This window comes from Chaetodon auriga, chromosome 20 (assembly GCF_051107435.1).
Source record: "Chaetodon auriga isolate fChaAug3 chromosome 20, fChaAug3.hap1, whole genome shotgun sequence".
Lineage (NCBI taxonomy): Eukaryota > Metazoa > Chordata > Actinopteri > Chaetodontiformes > Chaetodontidae > Chaetodon > Chaetodon auriga.
Window position 1 is genome coordinate 8,954,619 of NC_135093.1, and position 23,770 is coordinate 8,978,388.

General features: G+C 43.3%; 1 protein-coding gene across 1 annotated transcript in view; it reads left to right on the forward strand.

Moving 5' to 3' along the window:
* Positions 1-23,112, forward strand: part of kcnh4b (potassium voltage-gated channel, subfamily H (eag-related), member 4b) — a 33,045-nt gene extending 9,933 nt beyond the window's left edge. The window contains exons 3-16 of the mRNA XM_076760338.1: positions 751-882; positions 1,284-1,417; positions 8,899-9,139; positions 9,700-9,857; positions 10,185-10,386; positions 11,487-11,681; positions 12,199-12,398; positions 12,689-12,938; positions 13,031-13,245; positions 17,587-17,625; positions 18,542-18,921; positions 19,457-19,548; positions 19,986-20,062; positions 21,010-23,112. Of these exons, the coding sequence (XP_076616453.1) occupies positions 751-882; positions 1,284-1,417; positions 8,899-9,139; positions 9,700-9,857; positions 10,185-10,386; positions 11,487-11,681; positions 12,199-12,398; positions 12,689-12,938; positions 13,031-13,245; positions 17,587-17,625; positions 18,542-18,921; positions 19,457-19,548; positions 19,986-20,062; positions 21,010-22,068 (3,374 nt within the window). The 3' untranslated portion in view covers positions 22,069-23,112. The remainder of the gene's footprint in view (positions 1-750; positions 883-1,283; positions 1,418-8,898; positions 9,140-9,699; positions 9,858-10,184; positions 10,387-11,486; positions 11,682-12,198; positions 12,399-12,688; positions 12,939-13,030; positions 13,246-17,586; positions 17,626-18,541; positions 18,922-19,456; positions 19,549-19,985; positions 20,063-21,009) is intronic.
* Positions 23,113-23,770: the final 658 nt, after the last annotated feature.

Below are 23,770 nucleotides of genomic sequence, written 5' to 3' on the forward strand. Positions count from 1 at the left end.
AATATGGCCAAAAATAATAGAATGCAGTTTCAGACCCAAGAGGGACTGAAATGCAAAAGAGGACAAAGACAGTGATGTTAAAGCTAGAATCCAAAATGGAAAATATTCATGGCTGGTACAGTTTTAGCAGGATTTTCATGATGAAGTCAGACAGAAAAAGAAATTCAGCAGACACACACACACACACACACACACACACACACACACACAGTCCTCTCGAGTGTGTGCCTGCTGCTCAAAAACACACACAAATAGCTTCTCTCTGTTTGTATTAACACCCACAGCCTTGTGCTACAACACCATCATCCACACCGTTTTCTTCCCCTCTATCCTTGTCTATGCCAAACACACACACACACACACACACACACACACACACACACACACACACAAGGGACAGTGTCTGTTTGGTGGCACTGCACAGTTTCTGCAGGGTTGCTAATGAGCGCATTGGGTTATGGCAAGGTCTTGGATCTATGGTGCTCCTTCCCTGCCCGACTTGTTATAACCAACCCTCTCACTTGCTCTTTCTCTTCATTCCTCCCGAACATGATCCACATCCAGTTTGTGGTGTATTTTTAGAAAGGCCGTGCCATACTTGACAATTATCCACGGCTCAGCAGACATGGTGAGAGCTGGCATGACGTGGGAAATCACAGGCCCGGATGTGTCTGTTGAGGATTTGCATTCATCCAGCAAATGAGGTAACGTAAACCCTGCGCTAAATGAACGTTTGTGATTTTATTCCAGGTGTGGCCTTTTGGTGTCTGTTAGACATCGTGCCCATAAAGAACGAGAAGGGCGAAATGGTCCTCTTCCTCTTCTCATTCAAGGACGTCACTGACACCCATGGAAGGGGCCACCACAACAGCAAGAAGGAAGGTAGGCAACAAGCCCCGATTACCAAAAGCTTCCTGTTATTTACTTACTTTGAGCATGATTTACGAGCGGACCATCCTCTGGCCCCCGGCTTTCATTTTGTCCGTGCACTCCTGTTCATCACTGTCACACTCTGCCCGGCGGTTTTGTTTGGGCCAGCATTCATTCGCTGAACTCAGACAATGTTTTTGCAATGGGGAGTTTGATTTGGGCAGCGGTGTGTCTTCAAGTGGAACCTGGAGACAGTCTGCCGCAAATACCAAGCACGATGCCGGGGAAATAGACTTGTGTAACTACAGAAAGAAAGTATTCAGCACATGGGCCTGACAGATTTCAGGCGTTCTATTATATTGTCATATTTCATGATCTAATTGCATGCGCTGATCTGAGTGATTGTGTGACAGATTCAGAAGACAAGAGGCGCAGGAGGAAGGGCGGCTCCCACTTCAGCGAGGCCAGGAAGCGTGGACGCACCATGTTGTACCAGCTGACCAGCCAATTCTCGAGGGGAGGCAAGAGAGAGGTCAACCTGGGCGGCGTGAGTACCACTCTCACGTACTTCCTGATGTGCTGTGATGGTATTTTTTCGGGGGCCCTCTAAGAAAGTAAACAGTCAGGAGTTACTCAGACATGCGGCGCCCTCAATCTTGAGCGTGAATTATTAATGCTGATAACTAAAAGATGAGTTTTTAGGAAGACAATATGAGGGAAGTCTTGACCCAGATTTCCCAAGTGTGGCTTATCCCAGTGAAAAAAAATCATCAAATGGGTTTTCTATTTTAAGTCTCCTGAATGGTTTTAATCTTGCTTCTGTTGCATATTTTTTGCATGAAAGCCGTTGTTTGGTGGCTTTAAATGGACAAATAGCAAGGTCACTGCGGCAGCGGTGGTTTGCTGGGAGGCACAACATGGTCGGGGGGAACGTGGATGCATCGTCGTCATCATCATCACTTTTTTGAGGGGCTGTCTGGAAATGTTAACACCTCACCAATAGGAGCTCCAGGATATAGGTCATTATGTCACCAGCATGTTCCCTTAAAGGTCCGAATGAAGCTGCTGTGTCTGATGCTTCTATACAGTGTCGTATATATGTGCTACCTGTTGAATAATGGATGCAAGTAGGACAGAATAGCCTCCTTCCATATGGATTTCAGATGTTTTCCAACACTTTTCAGATAAGTGTCCCACTTTTCTGCCTTCATCTGTCTTTCAAGTGTTGCGTTTCAAGTACCTTGTTGTGTTGAACTAGAGCCCAGCTATAGTCTGTTTCATTGGCTCTTGTCGTAGCTGCAGAACAAAGGCCTTTGTAGGCTTGGAATAATAAAGTTGACACTCTAAGCAACGTTATTTATGAGAACGGGCTCCTGTTTTGCTCTCTGATGCAAACGGGAGCATTTTTTTCTAGTGGAGCACCATTTTGAGATAATCCTTCACCCCACCCCCCCCACCCACAGAGGCTCAGTTACCAACTGGGTCTGTGCTCAAACCTGTCCTTCACAATGTGACGTTTCATCCCAGGGGGCTAAAAGCAATTCTGAACTTTTCAGGGGAAATTAAAATGTAAAAAAAGAAAAAAAAAAATGCTGAAAGCCTGTGAGACGAGCAAGATTCAGGAGGCTAATTTTAGCACTCGAAAATGAAAAACGGGGGAAAAGGCTGTTGTGTATTTTTGGAGAGATTAATTTGCCATTTAGGAGCCTGAAGCACTGAAAGCACTTGTTCATTTTAGCACTAAAATTGAGAAGCCCAATAAAATTTTACCAGTGGCACTCTTTCAAAGTGCCTCTACCATTTTAATGGTATGCCCCTTACCTGACACCGAATTTTCAGCATCCCCTCCTCAGTGCTGATACATGCATTGCTGAAACCTGCAAAAACATGATGAGAATCTAACATTAAAACTGCCTTCTGGACACTTCACTCTTTATCATTAACATGCTATTGTTGTCCAATGTGTTTGCCAATTCCAGATATGTTGCAGACTACCACCTCTTTTTCATAAGACAAAGAAAAAGGGGAGAAAGTCAGAATATTATTTTTTTCAGAAATTAAGAAAATAAAATAAACCATATTTAGCTGTTATTAGGAGCCCAAGGGACATTACACTTACTTGTAGATAATTAAATTACTAGTGCTGACATAATGAGTCGATAAATCAATCAGCTGACTGGCAGAAAATGAATTGCCATTTTGATAACTGATTGTTTGAATCATTTGACAAACCAGATCAAACACTGGCTTATTCTCAATTGAGGATTTGCTGCTTTTCTTTATGTCATTGTGATTGATAGTTGCAGCCCTTTAAAGTACCGTGTTTGCTTTTTGGTGGAAATGAAATCAGAGTTAAAGTTGTCTGAATAGGCAGCCATAAATGCCCTCATGTAACCTGCATGCAGCTGACCTGCATCCTGTTAACACCTCCAGAAACAAAAGTTGTGCTGCTGCTGCGGCTTTCAGATATGACCTGCAGGTGCCTTCATGGGAATCAATGTGCTACACCTCCCCCATGTTTCCCCGAACCTCCTGCTGCAACGTTTCCAATCCCACCTACTTACAGATGGCACTGTTAAATGACACCATGCACACACCTGTTCTAGTGCGCGCGCGCGCACACACACACACACACACACACACACACACACACACACACTTGACAAAAACATTCATGCATGTACACAAACATGTAAATGATGGCTTGCCCTCTGACAAGAGCGGAGACAAACATATGGCAAAACGTCAACACAGTCAGAATCAGATGCGCAGTATTTAGCATTCAAATTTTATTCCAGCACTCTCAGCATGAGGCTGTATTTTCACACGGACTCAGTTTCTCTCTCACATATAGAGATACATATAAAAAAAATCTAGGAATCTGAAATTCAGCATTCAGAGTTAATGTCCTCACAGGCTGCTCTCCGTCTCTCATTCCCTCTCCTTTCCACACATGCACACACTTAAGGAGAAATGATAGCTTTCCATCACCTCCCTTGTTTCCTCACTCTACCTCTACCACCACCAGAATTACCATTTTAAAGTGTTTATTAATACCCCTGAGATCAGACATCACATTGTAGTTAAGAAGAAATTCAAAGTAGTGCAGCAGCAGACCAGTAAACAGAGTATGATCAAGATCCTGCACTTGAGCCCACATTTCAGTCAATTACATGCAGAAGAAAGCACCTTTGCCTAATTTATTTGTAACCTTAGGGACTGATGATAGCACACAGTACAGAGTACTTTCCAGCAGGACGATGCGTTCAGAACAAGCCTGTGTTGATGTAGCGTATGAAAAATGTCAGCAGCGTGGTTTTAGGTTGCAAAACAAAAACATCTACCATTTAGAATATAAATCATATATTTCTCTAAGATGTTGGTTTGTTTTTCAGGGTCTTTGACATCAGACGTTGACATTTGACATTCTATCAGTGACTTTGGACAACCTGTATCTTGCAGATGTGTCACCAGTGTTAAACAGATACAGCGCAGTATGTGTGGGAACGAGATTCAAAGCAATAGCAGCATGCAGCACACACACAAGTTTGATGGTGTTTGCAGCTTTTCCCTACATCTTACCCTCTGCACTGTGTCTTTATTTTATGTCTGTATATCTGTGCAGTGCAGCACATGTACCTGCCAGTGAGTGTTATTAGGAACCAAAATTCATAAGTTGTTTCATGATAATATAGCTAAACATATATCACTCAGTTATTCTAAAACAGACATTTTTATTTGATTCAATTTCGCAGGACTGTGTGTTCATGCACTGCTCAGATGGTACATTTCATTTCCTAAATTTGCCTCTTCATAAAACATAATAGCATAGTATCAATTCTGAGTGAGGTTGCTGATGCCGACAATAAAAATATAATAAAGATGACAGTATTAAACAAGATGGAGATGAAATGTACAATCTTCTGCGGAAGAGGAGAGGGAAATAAAAGAGAAAAAAGCACCGATATAGTTCAGAAAACCACGTGACCACGTTATATTAAACCGTAGGTAACCATAGCAACAGCACTGCAGTTATTAGCCGTTTAGCTAGCCAACGTCAGTTAGCTACCTCCGTTAAAAATACTTTAGTTTTGCAATGACAGCGAAGTTAACTCGCAACAGAAGAAAAAGGGGTTTGAAATAATGGTTGACCATTGGGCCTTCTCGAAAGTAAGAAGTAAGACATATGACACCGTATTTTCTGAGTTATCCTGAAATATGAATTAGCTAATTGGCTAGTTAATTAGCGTTAATAGAGTCGGAGCAAACGCCATTCCAGCCATACGTTAAACGTCCAGCAGGGACCCGGCATGTGGGGTTTTCCACACTTGGAAAATTAGTATTCATAGTTGTTATTTACTGTTGGAAATCGAGAGGAAATTGTAGTACGAGTGAGCCATGTCCTGTCCTCATCCCTGTCAGTGCCCTCGCTCGGTTTCCTCGCTGTTAGCTTTAGCTCACCACCCCTCTACAGCTTCTACACGTTTTCTCTCCCTCTCCATCTGTCACTCTAACCTCATCTCCTTTTGGCTTCATCCCTCTGGATCCTGCCGTCTCTCCCCCATATTGTCTGTCTGTCACTCTGTGGCTCCCATTTTCTTCTACTTTTAACTATCTCCCACTTCCTATTTCTTTCCTGCCACAGCTTGTTGACGCCCTCCATCCACTTCAACTTCCAATACTTTGATGCGCGCTGTTTTACAGTGCTTGTACTTAACTCAATGACTTCAGTCTTCTGCAACTTAATACTTACATTTACATATACTCACACTGTAAATCAGAAGGAAATACTAATGCTGTATGACAGATCATGATTTTACTTAAAATCTTAAATCTATGATCAGTTTATAAAATATCATACATCGATAAAGATTAAGTGATCTAACAGCTCCACCTCAACCAGCTGCAACCTTAAAATGCTGTTTACGAAATTATGTATCTTCAGGAATAACAAAATAATTTAATTTTCTGCATAATGACTGCTTATTCTATACTTTAGACAATTGATAATACCTCTGAGATTTTAAATGCAGGACTTACTAACTTGCAATAGAGTATGTTTATATTGGGGTATTTCTACTTTAACTTAAGTAATGGATCAAAATACTTCTTCCACCACTGCCATCCTCCCACTCTGACTATATTCTTCCCATTCTGTTTTCCATCTTTCTTTCACTTTGTCTCTCTGTCTCTTTCTCAGTAGCAGTTAGCTAACAATGTGATCCTCTGCCTCCACACCACAGCCAGCCAGATCTACTCTGACAAGATCTCTATTTGTAGCCCATCGGCCTGCGAGGCAAGGAAGAAAAGGGGGGGTGCTTTATCTTTTGCTGGAAAGCATGTAGACACAGGCATAGATCTTTAAATAGGTGCATAGCCATAAAAACACTGACAGAGGGATATCATGTACAAATGGAAATCTGTCAACTGATTTCAGAAATTGGACATTTCCACAGCACTTTGCATACAGTTATTTTCAGACAGCACAGGCTACATACTTTTTAAATGGTCTACCACACACTACATTGCCTCGTTAAAGGACATGAAGTTTTCTTTTTCATTAAAGCTCCTCACCAAAACACAAACATTCTGAGTTGTTGCCTTACTGTTCTGGCAGTTTAGATGCTGTCAGCCCATGAGTGTATCAGCTACTGTAACCAGTCCAAGGCAAACTGACAAGTCGCTCAGACTTGATTTCAAGCATTTCCCAGGGGAGAGCCTCTCTTGTCTCTTTTCATTTTAATGCACTTGCCAGAGGGCGATGAAAGAGAAAAATAGTGCAATCTGGAGGCGTTTGTAAGTTATGATGCAAATACTTTGACTGACTGAAATACAGAACTCATAGTTTGTGTCCACAGTCTGAGCTCTCACATCTTACATTCCCTCAGTTTTTTTTTTTTTCTTTTGTTTTTGCCCTCTACACACTCACTCATAACGACACTTTCAGACAGTGAACGTCTCTGTTCGGCCTCTGACTTTAAAGCAATTTAGTGTAGGAGAAAACTACATTGTTGAAATTGAAGCTCAAACTGCAAAGTCTAATAAGTTTTATAATCCTAAAATCATATGATAAGTGAAGGACAAAACAGAGTCAATTGAGAGTAGTCAGCTTCAATTTCCTTACCTGTGGGCTTCTGGCCATTCTACAGTTTTTATTGTGTTCTACTCCTGCTTCATTATTGCTGAAGAGTAATCACTCGGAAGAAAGTTGAGTAGTATTTTGGGGTATAAATTAAAGGTTGTTGATCCGCTGCAATAGATTCTGTCGTCACATGGAAAGCGGCGTGTATCCTCTTTTCCATCAAGGACAGGCTTTTATCAGTGCTAAAGCCTGAAGGATGCTGGGAGATGGAGTTCAGAACAGTAAGCTCTGGGCTACAGTTTGACTTAATGAAGTGCGAAGACCAGCTGTAGCTGTGTGACATGCAGTCCCATGTGTCCCCACAGTGCTGGGCTTTTCTTTTCTAATCATTGAGATGTGCTCGGCCAACGGCCTCGAGTGCCAAAGGTCAGGAGGGCGTCCTGACCTCTGTGATGTAAGGCAAATTAAAAAAACAGTCCAGCTTTTGCTGACATAGCTTGTACTCAGCTGTTGATGACAGTCAGCTAGGTCTTAACTCTAGATTTTCTGCTGTGGTTACAAAGGGAGTGTATCTATGTTCCCAGGGTCCCAGGGTCCCAGGGTCCCAGGTCCCCAAGGTCCCGTGTTCCAAAGCTCTATATTCTGTTATCACACAGAGCACATATGTAGAATTGGGACTGTATGACACTGTCATGTTCTGATTGTGTGCCATGTAACTGTGGGGAACATAGTAGCCTGGGAGCGTAGGAATGACCCCAGACACCATGAAAACCCACTGACGGATGGATACTGTGATAAAGCACTTTTTTTTTTAACCAGAAATTGTCCACTGTCAGACATTTTTGCTCTATACAGATGTACATTTCACTGGGGACGATTTGAACATGTTTCCTTCATTCACACAGTGGAGTGTGTGATTGTTCTGTGGTGTTTCTCATCTTTTTGAAGTACAAGAAAAGGTTGTCCGTTCTCTCCCAAGTGCTTTCAGATAGCCTGTCTATTTCCTCCAAGTCAACCAGGCAGTTTCAGAGCCCTCACAAGGAAATCTCAGGTTAAGACTTCATTATCCAACCTCCTTGTTTCTTGCACACACCTGTTTGTGAAGTGGCCACATTGTTCCTGGATGGATTACTGCTCATTTATCTCCCCTTTCTGTTTCCCTCTCGCTACTGTCAAAAGTAATAGCTTCTCCTCCTGTCTTCTAAACATGGTTAAGGCTATTATGTGCCAAGTGCATGGCCCCATTTGGAGAGCTGCAGTCTCATTACGTGCCGAATGGACTCCCCACCTCATCAGCTGTAGCAATTCATACTTTCTGCAATTGGATTTTCTCAATAAAAATTAAATGACTGGAATGAATAAGTGACTTTCAAAAATAAAAGCAGCTGATGGCTCTATCTCCCTCATTTTCTTATAATAGCTCAACTGCCATTGTACTGCACCACCTGAAACTTAAGGCAATAATGGCCTTTGGTGGGATTAAGTCAAGCCAAGGCTAAGTCATGTATGAAATTATCAGTTTCCCCCTCACTGACCACAGTCTTATCTCTGTCATTTTGTATTGTTAATGCATGACCATTTAAACGCTTTATCACTGTCTATTGGAGGCTGTCGAGAATAGATAATCAGCAGCATTACCGTATCTGTTTCACTTGAGTTGCCTACCGTACTGAATCATCAGCGGTCAGAGCACTAGGGAGGGTGTTGACATTTATATTGTCTGTTTCTGCAAAATCTTGGCACTGCAATGTCCGTCTGATTGTCATTTATTTTCACAGCACTCCACCTCGTGACCATCTGGTTATCAACTTATTCATTTATGCAGCTCCTCCAGTGCGCTTTGTGTGTTTTGTATATTTATCACCGTAAGCCTGACATTCAAGAGGTTGTTAGTGTGTGACAGATATTTTTGTGCTTCTACACTTAGAGTACCTGTTCTCTTACAGAGCATGATTGATAAGCCTTCAATACCGGAGTACAAGGTGGCAGCGGTGCAGAAGTCGCGTTTCATTCTGCTCCACTACAGTGTGTCCAAAGCCCTGTGGGACTGGCTCATTCTGCTGGCCACCTTCTACGTGGCCGTCACCGTGCCCTACAATGTGAGCTTCACGCCGTACGACGACACCGTCACGGCTGCACGCTCCACCATCGTCAGTGACATTGTTGTGGAAATGCTCTTTATTATAGGTGAGTGCTGAAAGAAGTTACTGTTGCTTCCTGTTTTCCACCTGAAGGTCTTGTGCCGTGCACTATGTGCTAGGACCATCATCAAGTCAGTTCTATCCATAATCTATAATTTTGGCGGTCATAATAGTTCACACATTTTAGGATTTTTGCAGGTCTGCACATTGCAGCTTGCACTCCCTAAAAATCCATAATCATTATTTAATTTGCTGCTGTCATCATACTTTCTTCTGACTTCTCATAACCAAAATTTGTACTGAGTGACGATGAGCCATCATCTCTGCAAATATCGACAGCTTGGTTGACAGATGAGGTTTTGCTTCATCAGACACATACCCAGAGGTCTGCCTGTTATGTGTTTGCCACATTCTGACACCAGGGTTAGATGATCTGTCTAGCAAACTCACTGATCCATATGAATGCCTTAAAACAATGACATATTCCAGCTGTGCGGTCTATAGGTCACATAGTGAACCACTGGGATTGAATCTGAGCATGTGACACTTTAAAAATATGTTTCTATCCCTTTTTTCAAAAAGTATCTTCAAACTTTGTGTTTGCAGACATTATCCTGAACTTTCGCACCACCTATGTGAGCCAGTCAGGGCAGGTGGTGTATGAGTCTCGCTCCATCTGCATTCACTACGCCACCACCTGGTTCTTTGTGGACCTGGTGGCTGCCCTGCCCTTTGACCTGCTGTATGCCTTCAACATCACAGTGGTGAGTACAAGCTTTCTTTTTTCCCACCGCTCTCTGTGACTGCTGACATAAGCAGCAAATTGACTGTTTATAATACATACTAATTTCCCCTGAAATGTACAGTCTTTGCACTCTTGCATCTGCTATGTTCCTTAAAATAGTGAATTTTGCACAAGATATGCTAATTTGTTTGAGCAAAACAAGTCGCTGCTTGTCCAAGCTGTGACATTCAGCTGTGTACATGCAGTATATACACAGTGTGTGTCCAGATATAACACGGCAGAGGTATTCACTGTCTTTCTCCTTTTCTCTGTCACAACGCCTCCCATACTTGCCTCTCCTCTTCAGACCTCCTTGGTCCACCTGCTCAAGACCGTACGCCTGCTGCGCCTCCTTCGCCTGCTTCAGAAGCTGGATCGCTACTCCCAGTACAGCGCCATGGTGCTGACCTTGCTGATGTCTGTTTTTGGTCTGCTGGCACACTGGATGGCCTGCATCTGGTACATGATTGGACGCAAGGAGATAGAGACCAATGAGACCTGGGACATTGGTGAGTCTGATTGATCAGGCCCTGCTAGAGCAGAAGCTGTTGGAAGTGTGAGGGTCAGTTTTAGTGTTTCATCCAGCATATTTCCTTTCTCTGTAAAGGGTAAATGAGGAAATATTATTTATTCATTGTCTTCACTGTGTCTGATAGGAAATAAATCTAATATTTTATTAAACTGTTCATTTCATAATTTAAGTGCACTGCTGACTATCCAGACATGACTCAGTTATCGTAGATGCTATGCAAGTCAGTTTTTTCTATTTTTAGATCGGCAGAAATTCAGACAAATAAGATTTCTTTTCAATAGGCATTTGTTGTGTCCCCACTCAGCTATAAATAGTAATGGCTCACCTTTTGGGATGTCTAGCTCTGCTCAGTGGCAAGATGGTGGCAAACACCATTCTCTACCGCTCTAATGAGGACTGTCTGAAACCAGATCAAAAGCTGATATCAAATGTGGCTGGTGGGAAGCAGCTCACTAATGTTGGCTGTGTCACTATTTGAAAATGGTTCAACATGGAGAACAGCAAAGCCCCATAATCAAAAACTGACTGGCTTTTCTATTCTCTGTATAAAATCATGTTGAGTCTTTTATTGCCACTAAAATGACGGCATACAAGTGAGTTTATTCCTGCATCTTAGCAGTCACGTGATTTTTAAACAACCAAAATCTGTAATGCACATACTGTGATATACTGCAGGCTACAGCGAAATTAAACATCTGGGCCAGTCTGCTGTGCAATGTGTGTGTGTGTGTGTGTGTGTGTGTGAGATTGTGCATACTTAGGCAGGTTAGGTCATACCTGCTAATTAACACTTGGCCTTATTTATTCCTGGTGGAGCCAGTCTAATTCTGCCCTGTCCCGCACCGACATGTCAGCCTCCTGACACTGCTGGAAATCTCCTTCTAAGACACATGCACACACACACACACACACACACACACACAAACCCAGACATACACTTTTCTCTCTCTTACACCAGGTATTGCAGTAACATCCCGCCACTGCCATCTAGCTCTGAGCTGACGGACCACCACAAACATAAAGATGACATGAATCATTTTGGACATTGTTGTCTCATGCTCTGGCTTCTCCTTCAAGGGTGGCTCCATGAGCTGGGCAAACGTCTGGAGACGCCCTACGTCAACAGCACGGTGGGCGGCCCGACAGTGCGCAGCTCCTACATCGCTGCCCTTTACTTTACCCTCAGCAGTCTGACCAGTGTGGGCTTTGGCAATGTCTGTGCCAACACCGATGCTGAGAAGATCTTCTCCATCTGCACCATGCTTGTCGGCGGTACGTCTGACACCGGGGTACATTCTCCCTCTGGCGTCCTGGCATAACAGCGCCTCATTTCAGCCCGTCAGTGCAAGAAATTCAGCAGGAAGTGGGTTGGATGGTTTGGCTGGCCTTTAAGACGCAGCTTGTTCCCATCTTTATGTACCAGTAAACAGATTATTTTAGCTAAGGTTGCAATTATTGGGGCAACAACCCAGAGGATGATTATTGTGTATTAATCTTTTGTTCAGACTGCTTGTCAGAATAGTGATACCAGTGAAGCTATAATTTACTGTGGCACCTGTAACACCTGTACATTTTTATTTTAAAGCAGGAAAGTGTTTGAAAGGAGAGGAAAGTATCATCCTAAAAAGTATTTTTTTCTTTTGTTGCAATTTAACCCATTTAAGTTCTAACATGCTAAAAGAAACATGCCACAGAAACAAATTTCAGCTTTCATTACTTTTACCCAGTATTCAGCCTTTATATTATCATTTACTGTCTTTCATGTTGTTTGTTTCCATCTCTCTAACAGCGCTGATGCACGCCCTGGTCTTTGGAAACGTGACGGCTATCATCCAGCGTATGTACTCGCGGCGTTCTCTGTACCACACACGCATGAAGGACCTGAAGGACTTCATCCGTGTCCACCGCCTGCCCCAGCAGCTCAAACAACGCATGCTGGAGTACTTCCAGACCACATGGTCTGTCAACAACGGTATAGATGCCAACGAGGTAGGAGTCCTTTCAGTGTTACTGTCATGTAATTCTTTTGTACATGGTGCTGCCTACCTTCCAGAAACTTCACAGCAATCCAATGCAAGATAGCACTGAAATCTGTTCTACAGTCCCTTCATAATCATTTGCAGCTGTAGTTGTTTATGATCTTTCACAACACATGGCCGCCTGAGCACTAGCAATTGACACCCTATTGAAATTCAAAAGAGGGTAACTGGTGGCAACACAGTCCATTCCCTAATTACCAATCAGTGTCACACCTCATTACATCTGTCACACATCCCCAGCTCCTGCACGACTTCCCTGACGAGCTGCGAGCTGACATCGCCATGCATCTGAATAAGGACATCCTCCAGCTGCCGGTCTTTAAGGGGGCCAGTCGTGGCTGCCTGCGTTCCCTCTCCCTCCATATAAAAACCTCCTTCTGCGTCCCTGGGGAGTACCTCATCCGTCAGGGAGACGCGTTGCATGCCAACTATTTCGTCTGCTCTGGGTCTCTGGAGGTGCTGAAAGACAACATGGTGCTGGCAATATTAGGTGTGCATTGTGGTCTTTTTAACATCACATTTAAGGTGTTAATATAGGATAATGTGGAGCAGGAAAGTGAATATTAATTATTTTAATTTTAGGAAAAGGGGATCTGATTGGGTCTGACCTGCCTGGAACAGACCAGGTGATTAAGACCAATGCTGACGTGAAAGCGCTGACCTACTGCGACCTCCAGTATATCAGTGTGCGTGGCTTGAGAGAGGTGCTGGAACTCTACCCTGAGTATGCCAGTGTTTTCGCCTCCGACATCCACAACAACCTCACCTACAATCTGCGCGAGGGCAGCCAGGACGAGGTACGAAATACACACACACACACACACACACACACAGAGAAAAGCGCTGTTGATTAGGGTTTCTTTTTTCACAGTCAAACCTGTCACAGTCATCTATTTAAACTTAGAAAAACTTTACTTTACAGCCCACAAACCCTTACCCACATTTACACTCCACAGTAAATGTAGTTGAGGAGAGCAGTGGTGATACTCTCTTGTCAGCTGAGGCTGTTGTAAGTGGAGAATCTTGTATTTTTCCCACTTCTGCAGTGGATTTCAGCCTGTATGATGAGCTAACACCAAACACGTCATGATCACCCAAAATGGACCCAGACATCTTATTGTTCTTTCTGGGTTCACAGCAGAGCGGTTAGATTGATATGTGCATCTGACTCTGCAACCTCAGTTTCCCCCTACATTTGTCTCACCGTGGAATAGAGCATACAACACACCAGACAACACATTTGTGCCCCCCTAAGGTGCCTTTGTCACTCTCCTTGACACTTGTTCTACCACAGCAACCAAAGGGCTGTTGGTGGCTTGATTGTCACACCAATTACCATGCGTGGGTGCCACTGTCAGGCAGCCGTATCGCTTCCCTGTTGCCACCCCAAAGCACAGCAGGATGACATTACACCCAGACACCGACCTCCTCTCGGTACTGCCTGTTGCCCCTCACAGTTATTTAAGAAAGCATTACGTAAGGCAAGATAATCCTCCGTCTGTGGAGAAGACGCACCTGTTGATGTTACACGTGTAACCATGTTTTCAGGCATTGTTATACAATCTGTTTAAAGGTGCACCACGAGAGCCGGAAAGCTCAGTCGTTTTATTGGTTGCAGAAACGGTTCAACGCGGTTCAGTAGCTGTTTAGTGTGGCATTTTGTTGAACCGTATGATCAAAACAAATTAATTCCAAGATGTCTCTGATGTGTGACTGACAACAACTGACAAAGCTCCCCGAGGACTTTCCCAATCTCGTCCTAATTGTCAGTCTCAAGCATTTGGTACTCGCTTCAAGCTTTTTATTTTTGGTTCCCACAGGCCCTCCTCATTGTTTGAAGGTTTTGTAGCTCATTAGTTTATTCATTTCAGGGGTGGTTGTTTGTTTGTTTTTTTTGTTGTTTGTTTGGTTAGTTTGGAACATGAAGGACAGGACATCTGTGCTGGCTGTGTTAATTACCGGATGTCCTTTTTCGTCAGTCAGGCTGAGAGAGAACGGCTTCTGCTGTATTCATAAGGGCTTCAAAAACAGAACAATTATGTTCGAGGTGTTTCACTCCTTAAAGAGACATCACAGATCAAATTTGGTACCTTACAGAATTCATGCATATATGACAGAAAAGCTATGATCTGCACATTTTGTCAGTTATTGGAGAAAAGTGAACTGTGTGTGAGCAGAGAATTTGTTTTATAGATGCCATATATGTACTTACGTTATAAGAGTTATTGCAGTCTTTAATTCAGAGTCAAGCAGGCTTCTCTGGGGTGTGGCTGATCACCAGTAGTAGCTCTCTACTTCTCTCACACCATCTGCTCTGAGTTTATGCTGAAGCACAAAGCCAGGGCACCGGCATCCCCCTGACAGGATGAAGGAGCGCTCAGCTATCTGGTCGTAGCTGCCAGGTCCCACTGACTCCTGACACACACGTATACAGTCACACTGGTGTCATCCACATCCTCATGGTGAGCAGTTTGAGGTGGGAGTTGTTGTAGGACGGGAGGTCCTTTCACACTCGAGACATACTTGAGAATCGTATGCTGACTGTAGAGCAATCAGTCAGCTGCAGTGAAATACTGCCAAAGAAACAGATTGTAGGAATGCCTATTACAGTACAAGGTATCCAGATGGGACTATTTTATCTTGTCTAAAAGGGAAAAACCCAGACAGCCAGATGGAAAATGAGGATTTTTTTTTGTCAACTCTATTATTCAGTTTCAACTTTTATTGCTGTCGTGTCAATTAAAGTTTTGGTAGAGAAGTTTTATAGCTTTTTTTTTATATTCAGCATATGGTAAACAGACACAAACCCACACACAAAATGTTGTTTTGGGTTGTTTTTACACTGTAGTATCAGGAGTTATCCCATATGCTGCTTAATAAATACGTTGATATTGTCTTTTGAAGCAGCTGTAATCAATATTTTAAAGCTAGAATGTATCAAATGACAAATGTAAAAACAATATGAAAATGTGAAAGGTGTCGCTCAGAGTCATGAAACTACAGAGAATTATGACCTGAATCTGCAGCTTTCCTCAGATTCACTGAGCTTTATAGTGAATTTCAGCTAATTTTTTAAGTGTCCAGCCCTCATTTTACTGTCGTGGTTCACTCTCATTGCAGGTAGAGTGTTGGTTTGTGCTGCAGCTGTTTCCAGTGAAAAAGCTAAAAACTCAATTTACACTACTTGTCAGCACCAAACAAACAAGCAGACAGACACAGTTAGCGACTAGCTGGAGAGCGGTGTGAAGCAGTTGGAGGGTAATTAGCCAGATATTTCCCTCAGATGTAAAAGAGAGTAAATATTGGACTTACATTTGCAAGATGACCATAAAACATGACTGAACACGAATGGCCATGTTACTGCTGGATGTGTAAATAACATATCAACATTAAAGACTCTGCACTCAAAGACGGGAGCATGGCTTATGTCTTAAGGGAGGTGAGTTTTAAGAGATAAAGAGTGACTGTGCTGTCCAGGGCAGAGTGGGAAGGTCATGCCACCACCAGGGAGCCAGCACAGAGTCAAAATTTGTTGGACTATAATGACCATCTCGCCACAGGGAGAGTTAAGTCGTCAGTAGTCATGGCGTGTGAAGAACAAGCTGGTCGCTCAGGAGTTATAGGGACACAACCCCCTCTGGAGCTTCATATGACAGCAGTAGTTTAACAAAGTTGATAAAGGCAGCCACGGGTAACCAGTGGTGGGAGTACAAAAAAGAAAAAAAAAGAAAGCTAGAGACAAGATGAGCTCAGTGTTTTTGACACGTTGGATTGGATAACAATACCAACCAGGAGTGGGCTGACAGAGTACAGAGAGGAGTTGACAAAAAAAAATGTCACATCAACTGTTCCAGGTGGTTTTTGTCCCAAATTACTCACCAACACCAGTGTGTAAAGACATGGTACAAACAAAGCCAAGCATGTGCTCAGTCATGCTTCATTTTCTACCTACAACACTAGCTTTTAAGGTTGTTGTTTGTGTGGTTTAGGAGTTTTGTGATTCACTTTCTGGACTCTTGTAGCAAAAACAGAAGCCATGAAATGTATTCTGGATTTGAAAGACAAGTGGCACATTATACAAAACCCTCACTCCACCTGTGCTTATAAAAATAAATAAACGCATGCATGTGCAAACACAAGAAAACACACTTTTGATTGACAGGAAAAAGTCCGTCAATTAAGTCTCTGCAAACCCACTTTGCTATGTGGGGCATTGTGGCATCTGTGCCCCATTAATTGATATTGATGTTCAATTAACGTCATTTGGCCCCAATATTCCTCCTGGTTAGTTAATTATTCCATGTTGCTCCAGGGAGAATTTGTCCCCCCCCTGCCTCTCACATGGCACCACGGTCTGAAGAAAAGTTTCAGAGCTCAGGTTATGTTTTCGCTTTGATTGCCTTTGAGTGGTGCTGATTCTTCACCAGTGTTGTGCTTCAGTGGATTAAATTTAATGTGTAGCCTCAGTCAATTGGCACCCTGCATCAAAGAGCATTACTGGCACTGTACTGGTGGAGCGACAGACTGTGGCTTGTGTTGTCACATTAAGCCATGTTGTCAGGAGCACATTTTTCACACATGACGGAAGACTTCACACTACCAGCATTTCATTTGCCATCCAGCTGGTGATTATGGTAAATTGCTCGCAGTTTCTTCACACACCAGAAGAAAGGCAAACTTCTGCTGGAACCCCTCTGCAGTCAGGAATCGGTTATAAAAAGGATCAGTGATGTGATTCAGCTTGTGCAGCAAAGGGCGACATCACTATCCTATGGATAAAACCATGACGAAAAAGCTGTTTTTCATTGAGTGGGTCCCGGTTTTGTTTATCCTGTGCCATGCACTGATCAACAGGTGTAAGCTAGTTAACATGGATGTAAACGATGCTGGATTTAAAATACTTAAATACTGTGCAAATGTTTCATGATGTACTCTACACACTTTTTAGACCCCCAAGGATACACATAATGCATTTTGAAAACTCCACAGGGCTCCTTTAATTTCCAAAGATGTCATTGCAGAGGTTTATTTTAATTTTTCGAGGTGTAATAAAGAGGATACAGAGTTGATTAAAATACTACATTTTGCCTGAGGATATGACTTTTTTAATCGCTGTGGTTTTCTTTTCGTTCCTGCAGGGCCACAGCAGGTTCTCAAGGTCACCCAGGCTTTCTCATGTGAGTTCAGTTCGGATTCTTCTCCTCTCAGAGTGTCGTTATTCCTTTTTCCACAACACATGGCTTCCTTAACTTTTACATTATGATAAAACCTGTTTTTGAATTTCATTACAGTAGGCAGGTGTTGTTAAGGTATATTTTTGTCATGCATTTCAACTCTTGGGGTCTTGTGCCTTTTTAAGGTAAAACCCCCGTGTTTATCTGGGACATACTGTACTTTATTACTAGTGAGTACTGTGGGAGGGTTTGTGCAAGGACTTCCCCTACAGGTTGAAACTCATTTGGAATAGAAAGAGCAGTTCAGTCCCTGGAGTTAGCTCACTAACTGGGTCAGTAGCTCTCCTGATGGGAAACCTTATGAGCTAATTTGCTCACTATGTACTGTACGCTGCATGTCCCGCCTTGTTTTTCTTGTTAGTAAAATACTGTGCTGTTCCTGAAAGTTCAGTTTAATGTAAAACCAGTTGTTTCTCTCACAAGGACTCAGGCAGCCGTGGTTAAAGCATAATAAAATTTGTTACAGGATTAAAGTATGTGATTAAAGTATCACCAGCTGTAACTCATTAAAATCTAAATGACACAATAATTGCTCTTTATCAGCATCTTTTGAAGTAAATAGAGTTATTATTATGTGCCAGATTGCTCAGGAAATGTTTTAATGGGGAATGGTATTGTGAGTGGCATTCTAAATTTGGTTTTAAATTGAATTTTCCAATATTTTGAAATATTTAAGTATTCATGTGATTATTTTTCCTGCACTTGCCAAATTGTTTTTCTGCTCTAATGTGCTTTCATGTCCTCTGTGTTTGTATTTTGAGAAACACTTATCAGACAGTTTTGTGATTAGTGGACCCCTCGGTAGAGAAAATAAAAAGTGTAGTTATTAATGCTGTACATTGTATTTGCTGTTTTGCAGGAATCCAGACTCCCCTCCATCGTGGAAACAAAGGGGGATGACCTCGATGACTCCTTCCACCTCTCTCCAGCGACCCGCTCCCGTCGCAACCTCCTGCTGCCCAGCTTCAGCAGCCCCGTCCGCCGCACCTCCCTGGGGAACCTCCTGGGGGATGAACTGCGGCAGTTCAACGCCCTGCGACGCTGCCGCTCACCGAACCTCAGCCGTGGCCTCCACGGCCAGAGCTCGTCCCCTCAGCCACCATCGAAAAAAGAGCACAGCACCCCTACAGCGACCCCAGCCTCAACGTCAGCCCAGGGAGAGTCAGGGGCTGAGCAAAAGCCCACAAAGCTGCTTATCCCAACTGTCACCTGCTTTGGACCCCCAGATCTCAGTCCCAGGTATTGTAAGAATCAGAAAACAAGCAAGAACGTATCAAGTCTAAATTAAAGGACTTCTTGAAGGTTCATTGTAAAGCATCAGAAATGTGTGTCCAATTCACCCAAGTTATGCTAGCCTTAGAACTGCTGAGATGATCTAAGTGAGGCGTTGCAGTAAGGACACCTAAAGTCATGCTACCAAAACCTGCATCATCCACTTAATGCAAATGGAGTGTATTTGCATTGCATTTTTCAACAGATGTCACTGCATTTCATTACCGGAGCACCTTATCCCTCTGCCCCAACCATCTGTATTCATAATGTATCCCTAAGTCATCCAGTAAGTCCAAGATATGGGTAAGTGCTGGTTCAGAGAGCTCAGGTGTCCACCCCTCCAGACTGGGCTCTTCTCCTCATGTTCAAACCCACATGGGTCTCTGCCAGCAGCAGCTCTCATGGCACATTCCTGGGTCGTCTGCTGGCTCCTGTGATAATTGAAAACGCTCTACTGTTACATTAACTCCAGCTTCCCCCTCCTCTTCACCCCTCCTGCCAGGGTTGTAGACGGCATTGAAGACAATGGACACACGTTCCATTTCAACGTGGAGCACGGCGGGCCTAAAGCCAGCACAGGAGGCAGCACCCAAGGTAAGCCAAACCGCCACCAGCTGCGAGGGTCACCTGGGTGCCAGATGGCTGGAGGTGAACTCAAGAGTTCAAACAGTGGATACGATGCAGCCGTGCCTCCCTCTGGAGAAACATGAGAGCGCAGAGGATGGAAATGACAGCTAGGTGTCCGAAGAGTCAGAGAACATGTTAAAGGACAAGAGAGGTCAAAGCAGGGTACAGATCATCTGACCTGAGCTCTCACTGGTGATCGCTCTGGGATGACTTTCCAGTTCAGTTAAAGTCCAACTAATTTACTTTAGTACGAGTGCGTTGGCGATAGAGAGGCGCATCAGTACAACATAGCAATCTAAATACTAACAGTGTATTAATACTGGATGTAATTGGGCTTCCTCTGAAGTGACACATCAAAATTAGTCTCATATTAACACCAGTATGTTTTCTCCTGATTTCTCCAGACTCCACTCAGGCTAATGCCACGCTGCTGCTGGAGACAGAGGAGGTCAGACAGAGCATCAGTCAACTCAACCACAAGGTAAGGTACAGCCCCTAACCCAAATTAAAATTGATTGGGCCAAAAATAATGTAGAATCAGCTTTGCTCTGTATCCCTCTCATCATCCCTTCTGTCTCCTGTCTGTAAAGCAATTTCAGATGACTGAATATGAAATAAAGGAAGCATTAATTTATTCATGATAAGAAAACACAACCCGTGAGCTATTTCAACATCACACCACGAGTTTCTGTTTCAGTCGAAACTCATAAGCTTTTCTCATAGATGCATTTCTGCCGTCTCATCCAATAAGCAGACATGGTACATTTACAGGGAAAAACATAAAGTGTGATCACATAGACTCAGTTTCTGCCTTGTAGCTCAGTTTGTTGCTGCACTCCTAATTTGAAAGTAAATAGAGCGAAAGCAGGTGCAGCGAAAGGATCCAGATGGGCCCAGGTAGGTGCTGTCTGAAGTCAATATTAATTAATCAGCAGGGCACTCTCTGCAATGCAGAGGATTGTCGGGAGTGCTGACTCAACAATCTCAAGAATTTTTTTTACTTTTTTTTTTTTTTTTTTTTTTCTTGATGGCAGCTCTACTTGTGGCCCTTCTCTGGCCCCCTTTGCCTCTCGTTCGCTCCCTTATTCCCAGGCTTCTGTCTGCTTTCTTCCCTATTTGCGTCAGTTACCTCAGTCTGTGTCCCACTAGATTTCGCTGCTGCGCAAGAAGCTATTTCCTAGAGTCATAGAGGGGATTATAAATTGTTTGGTTCTCTTTTGGGAGGTCATCAGAAAATTACATCTGGACACAAGTCTGAGATTAAACCTTAAATAGAATCTGATTAATTTGTCACTCTGTGCTCAGGACTTAATTGGGCAGAAGCTGTACTTGCCTCATACACGTTTGCTCGGTATAACAAAAGCATATATGAAACTTAGAATATTCTCCAAGTCTTTCAAGACTAAACTGTGTGTACTCTCTACCCAGATGAGCACATTAAACCAGGAAGTATCTGAGCTCACCAAGGGCCTGCACCACATGATGCACCTCCTCCAGGCTCACGTCTCTGTGCAGCACTACTCCCTCGCTTCATACCCGTATGGCATCCAAATGGTGTCCAGCCCTCCCACAGCCTCCGACACTAGCATGTCCTTCAACCTAGCTTCAACCTACAACCTCCACAACGATCCTGGGGGCCATGAAGGCTACAGCCACCAAAGCGTCCCACACGCTGCCCACTGGGGCTACAGTGCAGCTGAAACCCAAACAGAGAGCCACCACCGACCTCAATCCTCAAGTCCTCCTGCTCACTCCTGTCCGCCCCTCTCTGTAAACTCTGCATCCCGGTTAGGCCCGTGTCATGGCTCTGAGAGCGTGACCACGCACCCGTGGACCAGTCCGTCTCTTCTCAGCGTCATCCCGGGCTTCCAGGGTGGAAGCCCAGGCCTTGCACCTCGTGTTGGGCACGGAGACAACAGACCTCTCAGTGCTAGCCCGACCACCATCAGCCAGTCCCAGCCCACTTTGTGCCTGCAGCCTCCCAGCGATAGTGATGAATACTCTTGCCTTTTGTCCAGTGCCCCTACAGGTGCGTCCACACACAGTCTGCTGGACTCATCACCCAGTTCTTACCCCCCTCTCTGCCGGCCCTCTGAGTCCCATCTCAGCTTATCACAAGGCACACATGAGGACATTTGTGTTCTGATGTCCGCCCCAGCATCCCACACTCTGATCCAGGACACCCCCATCTTCCAAATGGAGGACTCACAACCCTCAATCCACCCCGTGTCTGCCTCTCCACCCACATTGCCGGGCCAGCCTCTGGGACCCCCTGTGGATTCAGGATCGCTGCGATCGGATGCTCTCGAGCCCCACCTTCCACTGGGCGACCCATCTGCCATAGAACACACAAGTCTGGAGTGCCTGCTCGGGAACAGGGACTCTATGGAGAGCAGGGACAGTGAGAGCGTGTCATCGCGAAGGTCCAGCATTGGCGTCCAGACTCAGAGCACAGAGCAGTCGTGGTGTCTGGACCTGACAGACTGAACTGTTTCAGGATCAGACTCACTGACGTCACTGCGGCTGGAACAAAAGACCGGAGGAGAAAGTCGAGTTATTAACATGCAACTTCTGACAGTGTTTAAGGAGACTGCTGCTGGAGATTGTCAGTGTGTGCTGTATTTCCCTCTCTTAATTCCTGGGCTCTCATATTTGTCAAACTCCACACAACTTTACACCATTTCTATGCAAAGCATGTCATTTGTGCATTAACTTGGCTTTACTGAAGTGCGTCTTTAAAAAAAAAAAAATAAAGTTCCACAGCAGTGGGTTCCAGTATATACTGTATATTTTTTCCAACATCCTCGGAGCAATTTGCAGTTGATGATACCTATTACCTCCTTGCATGGTAAAGTTGTTTATTCTTTTTCCTAAGGAAAAGGTTTCCAAATCAATGTGTATGCATTCTACATGACAACCTGCTGATTGTGTTCACAGATGCTGTATTTGTAAGTCAGACAGGTTGGAGCGGTTGGATGTTTTAATGGACCAAGGAACAAAAAAGGACACATGCTTCACGTAGAGTACAGTATGTGCATCACATGGCGTAGATTGTTTGTTGTTTTGAATTGAATGTTTTTCTCGGTTCAGCATTTTTTTTTTATTTGTGAGTCCTTCTTAATCAGTGCATAACGTACGATTGCTCCTACGGATCCTTCTGGAGATGTGAATACATTTCCTGGTTTTCTTTCACCAAAGCATTAAAGGTAGCGCTGTGAAATAAGTTTAATTGCTCTCTCCACAAAAAAAAAGAAAAAAAAAGAAATGACTAAAGCTTGAAAATTTCTCTCAAGGATCTACAATTCTATAAACACAACATGCTGATAATGATACATGAATAATTATACGTATTTAGATGAAACGTGGGTCCCATGAAATATTTAGTACTGTCATGAATTTACAAAATATGAATGCCTCCTGGGATGAAAAGCATTAAATCATGATACTCATACAGTGCTGAGAGTATTCAGGAACTTTGTTCTTTTTGAATGATTTCTCCTCAGTTGACAAAATAAAGTATCCAGAAATGTATGACGGTGTCTTTTACTGTGGTGTCACACTTACTGATGATGAATAAATAACATATGCTGTGAATGACCGCTTATTTGCAATAGATCATCCTGCTTCTAATAATGAATATCAAACTGATTGAAGATCAGGAAGTTTGTGTCCAAGCTTCAGGAAACACTGGACTCACTGTCCTATCCACTGATTCACTGGTGTGCAGTATTCTAACACTTTGGGGAAAATAAAGGCTTAAATCAGTTTAAATGAAAGTATATCTTCATAGTATAAATTTCCATAGTGGTTTAGTATGCCATCATGATTTTACAGTAAATCTATCAAGGTTTTATTTCGGATTATATCACATTTACCAAAGATTGAAGGAGATCTTTTCTCATTACTGGGAGATTATTACTGTTGTGGCTACAATGAAAAAATTAGGTAATTTCCAAGATTTGTCAGCCAAAGACAGATTATTTTGATTTTAGCAAATCTTAGTTAGATACACGGAGAACTTCCTTTGTTTATACTTCATAACAAAACTGGGTGAAAATATGTGCTCTGGTGTCATTTAGATGATTAAAACATTTGTGAGCTGCCTCAAATTTCCTTACATGTCATTAAAATCCTCAAATGAAGGAGCTGCAGGACCTGCAAGAAGCTACAGAGCCTCGTGTTTGATGTA